The 13,907-nt window shown below is 41.3% G+C and overlaps 1 protein-coding gene across 2 annotated transcripts in view; it reads left to right on the forward strand.

Annotated features, from left to right (window-relative positions):
- Positions 1-13,907, forward strand: part of LOC134355647 (lamin-L(III)-like) — a 109,719-nt gene that overhangs the window by 26,419 nt on the left and 69,393 nt on the right. For both annotated transcript variants that reach the window (XM_063065860.1, XM_063065858.1), the window contains exon 4: positions 1,029-1,199. In XM_063065860.1, coding sequence (XP_062921930.1) covers positions 1,029-1,199 — 171 coding nt within the window. The remainder of the gene's footprint in view (positions 1-1,028; positions 1,200-13,907) is intronic.

A 13,907-nucleotide genomic window follows, 5' to 3' on the forward strand; every position in this document is an offset into this window, starting at 1 on the left:
CGGCCTGACTAGCCATGAACCTACCAACTGTCTTGAGGAAGAGAGTTAAAAGACCTGCCACATTTTCTGGAACAACAGATTTCGCATCACCCTGCCTTAAATGGGTGACCACGTATTTTGTAACAATGACCCCTGCTTACAGATACTCCAACCAGAAATATTCTTTGCATGCTGTCCCTATCAGCACCCATGGATTATCCACTGTGCCATGATTCCTCATCCCTTTGTTTCGACCAGCAAATACAACCCTACCCAATGCAACCTTTTCTCATGAGATAATTTGTTCGTTCATGCTGTTGGTGTAGTAACTCACCTCTGAACCGCTTCTATTGCATTAATTTCCTTCCTAAATAAGGAGAGCTACACTTCATAGAGTATTCAGTAATTGGTGTCATGAATGCCCAATATAAGTGAAAATGAACCTCCTTTCTTTTGAGTTCCCCTAGCGAAGAACATTTTGATCGCGATTCCCATTTCGCCATTTCAATCCTTGGCCTTCTCTGGTGCCAAGATGAAGCCAGCCTGCGGGTGGAGGAGCAGCACCTTATATTCCATCTGGCTACCCTGCAACCTGATGGCATGAACATAGGTTTTACCTTCTAGTAAACAGATTTTTACCCCACCCCCCCGCTCTTCTATCCCCCACTCTGACCTTTTACCTCTTCTCAATCGTCTAATACTTTCCCCTAGGTCCCCTCCTCCTCCTCTTTCTTCCATGGTCCCTTCTCCTCTCCCATCAAATTCCTCCTACTCCAGCCCTTGACTTTTCCCACCCATCTGGCTTCACCTATCGCCTTCCAGCTAGCCTCCTACTCTCCACCCCACCCCACCAATCTATTAATTCTGGCATCTTCCCCCTTCCTTCTCAGTCCTGAAGAAGGGTCTTGGCCCAAAACTTCAATTATCTATTCATTTCCATTGATGCTGCCTGATCTGCTGATTTCCTCCAGTTTTAGAAATGCATGTTTGGAATATGAAGAACGAATCCAAAAACCTGCCTGACTATTTTGTGATGTTTGATCTTGTAGGAGGTTATAGAATCCAAGAGAAAACGGGAAACGAGGCGTGAAGAAAGAGAGGTCCTTCGCCAGAGGGAAAGTAAACGCAAACTAGCCGAAATGCTTCAGGAGCTGAGGGACAATCAGTGTGAACAGATCAAACAGTACAGGGAGCAACTGGAACGAAACTTCAATACTAAGGTAACTTGTGCCTCCCTAAAATTTCCGAATATGGGACCATTAAATATCAAAGCAAAATTAGGCCATTTGGCCCATCGAGTTTGCTCTGCCATCTCATCACAGCTGATCTATTTCCCTCTCAACCCCAATCTCCTGCCTTCTCCCCATATCCCTTCATGCCCTGACTAATCAAGAATCTTATCAACCGCTGCCTTAAACATATCCAATGACTTGGCCTCCACAGCCACCTGAAGCAATGAATTCCACAGATTTGTCACTCTCCGGCTAAAGAAATTCCTCCTCATCTCTATTCTAAATGGACGTCCTTTTATAAAGGAGATATTGCTTGAAATCTGTGGAGGAAGCGACTGCGTTGTGTCTTGTGATCTTTGCTGTGATGGCTCGGGCAGAATGCCATGTAAATAATTAGGCAGAAGCTTCCAGTGAATTTATGTAATGCATAAATATAGTACAGTAAGATTTGTTTTGTTAGGATTTATTACTCTGTCACTGTCCTTATCTGAAACTCAACACCTCATCTCCTTGAACAAGGAGCACTATGTTGCAGTATTTTAACACTTTTTTAAAAAAAGTGGCTTTTGTTTTGTTGGCTTAGCTGATGGGAATTTGCTTGAGGATCCACCATCAACACCTTCCACAAATTCCTGAAACAAAATTGCTCATCCTGCCTTGATTAAGGTCTTTTCTCTTCCTGACTCAGACTGGGGACTTTTGCTTTATGCTTTGCAAATCAATTCTTTAAATGCTAACATAGTGTCATTTTGACATTTTTTAGTTTTATTCAGGAGTGCCCCTGTTGGTTACAAAGGAAGATTGACATGTTAATTATTTTACCAAAAAGCCAGTAAACAAGCCATTGAAATTGTTGTCTTGTTCTGATAGAAACAACTACACGGTGACAATAGTATTCAAAAGCTATGCGCACAAAATGCTGGAGGACCTGAGTGGGCCAGGCAGCATCAATGGAGAAGAGTTTCAGGCGGAGACCCTTCAACAGGACTGGGGGAAAGAAAGATGAGAAGTCAGGTGGGGGGAGGGGAGGAAGAAGTACAAGGTGGTTGGTATTAGGTGAAATTGGGAGGGGGTGGGTGAAGTCAAGAGCTGGGAAGTTGATTGGTGAAAGAGATAAAAGGACTGGAGAAGGGGGGAATCTGATTAGGAGAGAACTGAAGGCCGTGGAATAAGGGGAGGAGGGAGGAGCACCAGAGGGAGGTGATTGTAGGTGAGGAGGTAAGGTGAGAGAGAGAAACAAATGGAGGAAATGATGAGGGGGGGGTGGGCAATTACTGAAAGTTCGAGAAATCGATGTTCATGCTATCGGGTGAGGCTGCCCAGATGGAATACAAGGTGTTCCTCCGTCAACCTGAGTGTGGCAGTAGAGGAGGGCGTGGATTGACATGTTGGATTGGGATTGGAAAATAGAATTGAAATAATGGCCAGCGTGAGATCCCACTTTTTCTGGCTGATGGAGCATAGGTGCTCGTTGAAGTTGTCTCCCAATTTGCGTTGAGTCTGACTGATATACAGGAGGCCACACCGGGAGCACCTGATACAGTAAATGACCCCAAAATGCGCTCAGGTGAAGTATCACCTCATCTGGAAGAACTTTTTGGGGCCCTGAATGGTAGTGGGGGGGCAGGTGTGGTCCTTGCTCTGCTTGCAAGGACAAGTACAGTACTGGGATGGAGATCGGTGGGAAGGGACAAATGGACAAGGGAGTTATGTATGGAGTAATCCCTCCAGGAAGTGGGGGTGGAAGGGGAGAATGTGCCTGGTGGTGGAATCCTATTGGAGACTGTGGAAGTTGCGGAGAATTATGCGCTGGACACGGAGGCTGGTGGGGTGGTAGGTGAGTCAAAGAGGACCCTATCCCAGGTGGGGTGGTGGGAGGATGGGGTTCCACATCCTTAAAAGCTTCCAGAAAGCAGTTAGTGTTAAGCATTGTTTAATTCTATGAAGCAATAGTATGTTTAACAATGAGAAAGTGTCCAGGAACTTGGAGAAGTCCAAACATGGCAATGTCAGCGGCCAGTTAATTAGTACTCAATACTCAAGCTCCAACTGAGTTGCGTTCAGCTGCTAACATCCCAAGAAGAAAGGTCACTTAGAAGGCATCAAGAATTTGCTGAACCCTGCTGAGAAGGGCAGGTAGACTTCAGGATTTGAGAGAGAAGACAAGCTCCGGTCTGACTCAATGATGTCATTGACTAAAATGCAAATGTTGTGCCAAAAATTGACTTTACAAGACAATAGAAGATGAAGTAGGCCACCCAACCACTGAAGCCTGTCCTGCCGTTCAATGTGATCGTGGCTGGACTCCCAAGACTCACTGGCTTCTTCCTCTTCCACTGTAAATCCTCCAGTCATCTTGGCCCTAAGATCCTCCAGGGCCAGCGAATTCCAAATATTTGCCATCATCTCTAAGAAGAAATTCATATGCATTTCAGCATTAAATGACTACCCTGGGACGGCTGGTGGCGCAAGGACATTGGCGCTGGACCTGAGAGCAGAGGTTCCCGGGTTCGAAACTGGTCGAGTCCGCTCTCGAGTACGCTTTCCATCCGTGCCGGGTTGAGTGTCGAGATCGCAACTGGACCTTGTAAAATAAAGGGAAAAATACTGCAAAAATGTCTGTGTGACGAGTGGCTTGCCACACAGTCTCTCCCTCTCGCTCCGTGCCTTGTAAAAAGCCATGAAAAAGACATCATCATGGACATGCACACGCACACGCACAGATTCGCACGCACGCAGGTACACGCCAACCAATAAATAAATAAATAGATTGCTACCCCATGTCCCCCTAGTGCAAACATCTCAACAGCTATCCTATCAAGCCCCCTTAGGATCTTGAATGTTTCAGTAAGTTTTTTGTAAAGGAGCAAAAGGCATACCATGATGCAGTTTAGGGCACCACATTGCTCTGCTGGTCAGAGGTCTACCTTTAAAACTGACTATTTTTGGGCTAGGATGGCAGGGGTGGAGTTGTGTATCTACCAAAGGAAGTATAAGGCTCTCCTTCCCTCTGCTAGCCTGCGGGTCCCTTTGGGAAAGGTGTAGCACTTGCTTTGCCCCCCCCGATCACGATCACACAAAGCATGGGAACAGGTGCTGGATAGTTGTATGAGCAGCTTGGTGTGTTTACCAGTCCTGATTATGCGACCACTGACGCAAGGCGAACAATCAGTACAAAATGTACTGAGTCATTCAGGTAACAGAAAGTGGAAGTTAGGAAAAGAAGCAAAATAATTTTGGTCATGAAATTAATTTGTAGCAATGATATTTATTTTTTGAATAAATCGATACAATCTTTTTAAAAGTTACTAAGCAATAATCTGACTTTCAGGACTTATGTTCTCGTTATTTATCGCTATTTATTTCTAGTTTGCATTTGTACAGTGTGTTGCCTTCTGCACTCTGGTTGATCTTTCATTGATTCAGTTACAGTTACTATTCTATAGATTTCCAGAGTATGCCACAGGAAAATAAACGTCAGGGTTGCATATGGTGACGTAAATGTACTTTATTAATAAAGTTTACTTTCATCTGTGTCACAGTTCATTACACGTCATGGCACAGATTCACAGTGCCACACTGTTTATTGCTATGGCTTGAAAATGGAGTATTAGGGGCTTCCTCTGAAATAATAAGAAGGAGATTAATTTTCTGTGTTTTATACTAATTAGCTATTCAGTAAGGTGCTGTGATTATCTGTTTCTTCTGTTTGTACTTCAGACAAATAACAAACACACTTTCCTATTCATTCCACTGAGAGACATTATTTGGATGTATTTCAACATTTTTTTACTGCTGCAAATTTGGGGATCTATTTACCTCATGTGTATAAAATTTCCAAATGGAAAACCTTACCTCTGCATAATCCTCTAGTCTAAATCTGCAATGTCTGATAATGGCATGGAATTTACTTGGCTCTCATCCACCAATTCTTACATTCCGTAAGGGTGAAATTTTTAAAAATTAATATGAATGAAAAATGAGAAGCCCAGTACCTTCTAAGATCATTGTCTTTTTGTGCAATATCAGTTGATATCAATAATGAACAATCTTAGAAAAATATTTGCAGAAGCATTTCTGCCTTTAATGCCATTAGTGGTTGTCATTTGTATGGTTAGTATTTAAAAGAAATTTAACCAAAAGTGATATACAGTCATTAGTGATTCCCTACAAAAAAAAGACTATATTGTCTCATTTCTTTGGTCTGAAGAACAGTATTTGTCATTTTACCCCTCAACCATCAGGCTCTTGAACCAAAGGGCATCACTTCACTCACCCCAACACTGAACTGTTCTGACATCCTATGGACTCACTTTCAAGGACTCTTCATCTCATTTTGTTATGTATTTATTATTTAGTTTGGTTTTCTTTTTGTACTTGTGCAGTTTGTTGTCTTTTGCACATAAATTGTTTGGCCATCTTGTGTGCGGTTTTCTTGGTATTTACTGTGAATGCCCACAATAAAATGAATCTCAGGGTTGTATAAAGTGACATATATGTACTTTAAACTTTGGATCGGAATAATGGTCTTGGATTGATTACAGGTAATGGTGAATCCAGTGCTGCCTGCCAGTTCAATCATTTCCAAGCTGATCTTTTAGATTAATGCTGCATTCTTGCACTAACTCCCTATCACTGATTCCGTAATATCCAAAAATCTATTTATTTCTATCCTGACTATACTAATAGTGCGATCGCTCAGGTTGAGTATGAAGTTCTCCTCGGGGGTTCTCTATTGGTGGATCCTCAGTGGGCTGTGGAGGCCGATCCAGGATCCACATATTCTGGAGCTGTGTGGGCCAGAGTTCAGTGGTGGTTGTGATTAGTGGTTGGGTCTGTTGGTTGTTCAGTCTCTCCTTTTGCAGCTGCCATTTGTTCTCTGTAGCATGGCAGAGGCCGTTCTCATGTAGCACGTCTCCCGCTTGAACAGATTTCCTCCAAGCGTATCAATTGAGTGCAATGTCCTCCCAGCTTTTGGATGTGATGTTAAATTTCTTCAGGCTGATTCTGATGTTAACTAAGCATTTCCTTTGCCCACCAGTGACTTGCTGACCTTCCTCCAAATGGGAATAAAGAATCTGTTAGTTAGGCATCCAGATGAATCCTGAATATATTTAACTACTGAGTATATATAGTCTTCGGGCACAATGATTCACCACATGCTGGGTGAAGGTGTGTCCTGCTACACCTGAATTGTTATTTTTAGACTGTGATCTACTGTAGTTAGACACGCCTGCCAGAAGAAGCATCAACTGTGTCAGGCCTCATTAAAACTCTTTGTGATACATTCTATGTAACATATCCTCCTAAAGCAATCTCCACCTTCCCAATAACCAATTTGATGAATCTTTGTTGTTTCATAAATGTGTTTTCTTTCTTGGGTAGGGTGATCTGATATCCCTGAATGGTTTCACTAGGACCTGGTCTTTCCTCGAAGACACAAATACTCCAACAATGAAGGCCAACATATAATAACAAACCATCTGCTGGAGGAATTCAGAGGGTCAAGCAACATCTGTGTGGGGATTGGAAATATTGAAGTTCCAGGTCCTGATGCAAGGTTTTGTCTCCAGATGTCAACAATCCTTTTTGTTCTAGATGCCTTCCTTCTAGATGCTGCTTACCCCATTGAGATTCTCTAGCAGGTTATTTGTGGCTCTAAATTCCTGTATCTGCAGATTCTTGCATCTCCAAGGCCAACATACAGTTTGAATTCTGATTGCCTGCAATATTTGCATGTTTGGTTTGAATGAATTGTATCCAGGCATACAAATACTGCTTTAAAAGTACATCCATTTTCTATTCTCCATCAAGATGAATGACATCGCATTATCTTCCATCTGCCACATTGTCACCCATTCACTTCCTTCATTCTCTCGAGAACTTATTGCCATTAAATTTTGTGAAAATCAGTAAAGTGGGATATACCGCACATGGTGCCTGGAGATGGGTAACACTCACATAGGGCCCAGGATTTAACTTCAGAACTAACTTTCTTTATTACAAACAGGTGTCTCCAATTCAAACCTTCCATTATACTTGTACCATTTCTTATCAGCTTTGGACCCTCCCCCTTATCTCTACCCTGCACGCTCTGTGGATAGATAGTGAGGTAATTACTTCGCTGCTCGGCTGTCAACGCCTTGTTTGTGATGTGGTCTATGTGTAGTTATGCTCGTGCTCTATACATCCAGTGGTAAACACCAACCCTCATGATTATGAATAGGCTGCTATGCTTGTAGCTATGCCAGTAGCCAAGCATGACTTACAATGGTTTACCTTGGACCGCAACTTGTGGTTTTGGGTCATTCTGAACCACTTCTATCCAGCTCTACTGCAGTAAGTATTTTCCTTACCGCAGTGCCTTCGTCCATATTATTGTTATAAATTGTAACCAGTAGGGTGCCCAGCGCCAATTGCTTTGGTACCACATGAGTCATAGGTTCCAATCCAAAACTCACCCACTTATTCCTATTCTCTACTTTCTATCCATTAACAAAGTCTCAACCAATATCAATTTTATTATCATCATACTGTGTTTGTGAATATTATTTAATAAACTATTCTCAGTATTCTATTTAAGGCCATCTGAAAATCATTAAGAACTTACAAGCTACAAGGAGTAGGCCTATTTACTCTTCAAATCTGCTCTATCATGTAATAAGACTTTTCATATCCGCGATGCTACATATGGTCCTCCTGAGATCACCTTTCACCCATTTTCTCATTAAGTAGCTTCTACCTCTCTTCAAGGTCAAAAGTTCCAAAGTCTCAAAATCCTCTGAGGGAAAAATTACCTCATCTCTGTCTTAAACAACTGAGTATTTTTTAAATGATCAATAATTTTGGATACTCCCATAAGACCAAACATCCTTTCCATATCACATCCACTCTGTCAGGGTCCTTCGGAAACATATTTTGATCAAGTCCCTGTTCACTTATGTAAACTTAAGTGGATACAAGCCCAAGCTGTACAAATGCTCTTCATACGTCAAACCCACACATTCCAGTTAATAGTACAGTAAGCAAAAGTTTAAGCAGGTTACTACCAAAACTACTTGCAACGTGTCATCATCCTTCCTTAAACATGAGGACAGAAATATACATGGAATGCATCCATTGACTCCTATATCTACCCCACTAGTTAAAAAGATCAACAGATTTGTCAAAAGTCAATACAGCACAGGTTCAGGCCCTTTGGCTGAACAAGTACCTGCTGACCACAGTATCTACCCAACTAGTCCCAATTTCCTGTATTCGACCCATGTCCCTCTAAGCCCCACCCCATGTGTAGCTATCCAAGTGCATCTCAAATGATACTATTGTACTTGCCTCAGCCATTTCCTCTAGCACAGGGGTTCCCGACTTGGGATCCATAGATTAATGTATTGATCCATGACATAAAAAAGGTGTAGCACCTCTCTGAGTGGAAAAAGCTGTCCCTCTGGTCCCTTTTTAATTTTTCCCCTCTCACCCTTAATCTATGCCCCCTGGTTTTGGACTACCCTATACTCGGGAAAGGACTGTTACCGTCCACCTTATCCATGCTCATCTAACACTCTGTAAGGTTACTGCTCAATCTCCAATGCTCCAAGGAATAAAGACCTAGCCTGATCAACCTCTCTTTATACTTCAGGCTCTCTGGTCCTGGACAAATCCTCAGAAAACTCTGTACTCTTTCCAGTTTAACCACATCTTTCCTACAACAGGGTGTCCAAATGTGTACACAGTACTCTAAGTGCGGCCTCACCAATGACTTGTGCAACTGCACCATAATATCCTAACTCACTGCCCTGAGTGATGCAGACCAACGTGCTAAATGCCTTTTTACCCACCCTTGCTACCTTTCTCACTGCATTAAATGAACCACACACTTGTACTCCTAAGGCTCTCTGTTTATTGCACTCATTAGTGCTCCCACCATTCACAGTATATGTCCTATGCTAGTTTGACTTTCTAAAATGCTTATCTGTATTGAAATCCATTTGCCACTGCTCGGCTCTATTCCCCAACTGATTAAAATCCACTATGTGACCTTCTTCACTATCAACACTTCATCCTAATTTTGTATTATCTTTCTACAATCTTACTGATTAAGTTTGTAGATAATACAGCAGAGAGCGAGTTTGTAAATCTGGCTGGAGCAAAGGATATTGGGAATGGTGAGGGTGGAGCGCTGCAGGAGAGGTGTGGGACAGGTGGCAGAAAAGCAGTGCCAGGGGTGGGGGCAGGTGTGTGTGTAGACACACCCAGCCATGAGACACTGGCAAGGTAATTTGATTCCAAACAATTGGTTTATTGATCATGACAGAATGTCTTTCTGGTACTTCCCACTCCCTCCCCTCTCCCTTCCCACTTTCTGAACCTTGATTCCCCTCTCCCTGCCTCCTTTCCTACTTCCAGTCCACATTTGAGACCCAAATCAGAATCAGGTTTATCGCCACTCACATATGCCATGAAATTTGTTTTTGCAGCAACAGCAGTACAGTGCAATATATAAAATTACTTCAGTACTGTGTAATAGTCTTAGGCACCCCAATTAAGACTTTTGCACAGTACGGTATCTCGTAATTTCCTCCAGTTGCTTCCCCACTTCTTGCCTGAAGTTACACAAAAGGGCAAGGACAGTAAATGGGAGGGCTGTGAGGAGAAACACTTCGGGGTTCACTCGGAATCACCTCTCCCAATATAATGAATAATGAAACTGTTCAAGCTGGTGCTTAGCTGGTTTAATTTGTCCAATTTAATCTAAATCTTTTCAAGGTCCTCTGTATCCACTTTACCTTCAAAAATGCATGTTGTGTCTTCCCAGTCTTAATATTTTTAAACTTTCTTGTTAACACTTCCTAAAAAGTTTCCAGCATTTTCTGTGCCACTAATGCCAAGTTAACGGGTCTGAAGTTCCTCATTTATTTTCTCTTGCTCCTTTGTAAACAATGGGGGTCACCTTTGCTATTTCCTTTCTGTGGGTATTGTCATGGAATTTTTGGAAGATGACAATATATCCCCATTTCTCTCAAATCCTTGGAATTCAGCTCATCATTTTCTGCGGATTTAATGGCTCTCAGACACAATAGTTACTCCAGTGTTCTTTATTTTAATTGATATTAATTTATTTCAGCCTTGCATTCATTCTTTTACCTGCTGCCCTTCATTAATGCTTGCAGATTTTTTTTTAGTCTTCCCTAAAGACAGACACAAAATATTTGTTTAATTTCCCTGTCAGTTCCTAATTCTCCAGAATAATTTCTCCTGTTCGTGTCTAAGGGACGTGCATTAATTGTTAACCTTTTCCTTTCATGCGTGCCTACAGAAGTTTTCAATCTGTTTTTGTTATTTACTGGATTACTCGCATGTTCCACTTTCCTTTACTTTATTGATCCCTTTTCTAAACTTTTCCCCTCCACAGGCTTTGATTCTTTTTGGTAAGATTATAACCTTTTTATTGCTCTCGTATATTTTCTTGTTAGCTGTGTTGGACCACTTTCTCATGATTTAAAGGAATATGTATATATTTGCCATAATATTTGTTTAAAATGTTAGATATTGTTTGGTAATGTATGATATTCAAGTAGTTTCCAGAGTGACCCCCTGCCCCAGACCCAGCGTTGGAGATGTAAACTGAGCAGTTCTAAATTTAAATGCGAAGTGTGATCTCACTTCATCTACCTGATCTGGTTTCATATCCCTTAGTATTTGCTAATTGTTATTGACACAAGGCCGAAATTAAGAATTGTATTAATTTTCAGTTGGGCTCAGTGTTATAAGGTTCTATCACCCTTTCCCAGTACAAGTGCCCAGTTGCTCCTGCAATTTTAGGCTCAAATCATCCGGGAGAGCATTTAAGACTGGGATCTTTAACCCAGTGAAACTGTTGTGTTTCAACTCCTCATAACACCTTTACAGTTTTTATCAAACTCTACTTCCAACATTTTAAATATGACTTGAATTTGTGTAATTCCTCCTCGTGATGGCATTCTTCAAGTCCAGGTTTTATTCTTGGTAAGTCTATCTTTCATTCAATCTAATGAGTAATAGGATGGCTTCCCGGGTAGCTGCGTGAGCCATGTCTTGAATGTTTTCAAGCGCAATATTGAACATGCTTTAATTGGGGACATAAAAACAGGTAAAGTCCATTTGCTGGTTTTGATATCCAATGGTGGATGCTCTCAATCTAGATACAAAACCCTCCTTTGAATGATGAACGTGGGGAGGTAGGTGCTTAAAATGTTGGTATAGACTGGGAGGTCCAAAGAAATTCAGAATAAAATCAGAAAATGTTGGATAAGCTCAGGTCAGGTCATATCACTGTGAAGAGAAAAAGTTAATATTTCAGCTCAAAGACCATTAATCTGGAAAGAGGAGACAAAAGCAGGAACGGTGGGAAAGGGGATGTCTCTAAAAGGGTAAAATCAGGGTTAACGGGGAGATCAGCTGTAGATAAGGCTATCTAGTCAATGAGTGAATGAGAACAGTAGAGATGATGGATTTCCAGCATCTGGAGGTGCTTGTTCTTTTTTTGTTTTTACTAGCCTGTATCCATGCTGTATAATATTAGGGAAAAACCTGATCTTGCTCTATCAGTGGGGCAACTGCTTTCAGTACTCCAAGATGGTCCAACAAGGGCTTTGTGTTACTGCAATCTAGAACTCTAAATATAGGAACAGTATTTCAATTCCTCTAACAATTTAAATTTTGAACAGAAATCTAAGTTTCCTTTTTTGCTGTAGTGCTGTTTCTAGCTGTTCACCATCTAAGAAGCACTTTTTAATGCGACTGTGTCAGCAGGAAATTTCAATTCATTCCTCCTATTCCCTCAATGTCATTTAATAAATACAATGATGAGAGGAGGCAACCATAAATCCTGAAGTTACGTGGTCCTAATTGGAAGCCCAGCCCAATTTCCTCCCTCTCTGTGCCTGCATAATCTCTTAATAGTTTGTCCTTAGTCATGAGGTTAACTTTTTATAGTAACTTCTGAGCAAGTTCATTGAATACTTTCTGGAATTGCTATGTAAATAATATTTGCAGATGTTCTTTTGTTAGATGAGCACAAGAAAGTAGGAACAGGAGTAGACCACCTGGCCCCTAAAACCTGCTCCATTGCTCAATACAATAATGACGGGTCTGTCCCAGGCCTCAACTTTTCTCTTTGCCAGTTTTCCCACAACCCTGAATTCCTTTATCTTTCAAATTTAAGCTATCTTCTCTTTAAATACATACAGTGATCTAGTTTTCAAAATCTTCTGGAGATGTCGACGGATCCCTTGGTTAATGGTAAGAGTCCATGGCATTTAAAAAGGTTGGGATCCCCTGCCCTGGAGTGAAGAATTCCAGTGCTTCACTACCTTCTGCAACAGAAATTTGTAATCATTTCTAAATGATTACCTCTTTATCTGGTATAACCATATGCTCTCATTTGAGACTCTCCCACTATTGGAAACTTATCAACACCTGACCTGTTAATGCTCCCTTAAGAATTTTGCACCTTAATAAAATACCTCTTTTTTCTAAACTTAAGCAAATATAGATTTCATTAGTTGATTCTGATGTGACGATCATCTCAATCCAGGAATAAGCCCACTGCATCTCCCTAAAGGCTGATTTATACTTGTGCATATGGGCTACGCTGTAGGCCTGATTTATACTTTTGTATAGCCCTACGCCGTAGTGAGCATGCATAGTTGTGTCTGTGTCGCTCTGCAATTCACTACCAAAACGCTATTTGGCGATGGGGTTTCTATGCCACTGTGTTGAGTTTCTTCGTGAGAGACATGGACGAGGAAATGCATTTCAAATATTTTCGGAGGTCGTCAGGTAGATTTGACGATTTGGTTCATGGTCTCCAACCATTTATTTCACATCAGTGTACAGACATGGCGGAGAAAAGCAGTTGGAAATGCGATGCTACCAAGCGGACCAATCACAGTTGTTGCAGTCTGCATCGCCGCAATGCGTGAGTTACATTTTTGCAGAGGTGCACATCACCCTACGGCGTACAGTACGGCGTAAGGTACGCAGTACCTACCGTGTATGTTTGACGCACATATGAATTGAGCTTTAGACCACCTCCAGTGCTGATATATCCTTTAATAAATAAGGGGGAGAAATCTTTGACTGTGCTCTGGCAAAATACTTAAAATGTTAATAATGCTTCCCTGTTCGCGAATTCCAACCCTCCAGTGATAAAAGACGAATGCAATTTGCCATTCTAACTGCTTATTGCATTTGCCTCTACCGTTTTGAGATTCATTAACAAAAGCACTTGGGTCCCTCTGTACTTCACTCGATTTCCCCTTTTCTCCATTTAGATTATGTCTACCTTTTGAATTATTTTACTGAATTGCATAGCTGTAAACTCTCCCACATTAAACTCCATTTGCCAAGCTTTCAACTACTCAATCAATGTACAGTGACATGCAAAAGTTTGGGCACCCCTGGTCAAAATTTCTGTTACTGTGAATAGCTAAGTGAATAAAAGTTGAACTGATTTCCAAAAGGCATAAAGTGAAAGATGACATATTTGTTTAACATTTTAAGCAAGAAAACTTCTTTATTTCAAACTTTTACAGTTTTAAAATAACAAAAAAAGGAAAAGGGCCCAAAGCAAAAGTTTGGGCACCCTGCATGGCAGTACTTAGTAACACCCCCTTTGGCAAGTATCATAGCTTGTAAACACTTTTTGTATCCAGCTAA

Source organism: Mobula hypostoma, chromosome 13 (assembly GCF_963921235.1).
Source record: "Mobula hypostoma chromosome 13, sMobHyp1.1, whole genome shotgun sequence".
Taxonomy (NCBI): domain Eukaryota; kingdom Metazoa; phylum Chordata; class Chondrichthyes; order Myliobatiformes; family Myliobatidae; genus Mobula; species Mobula hypostoma.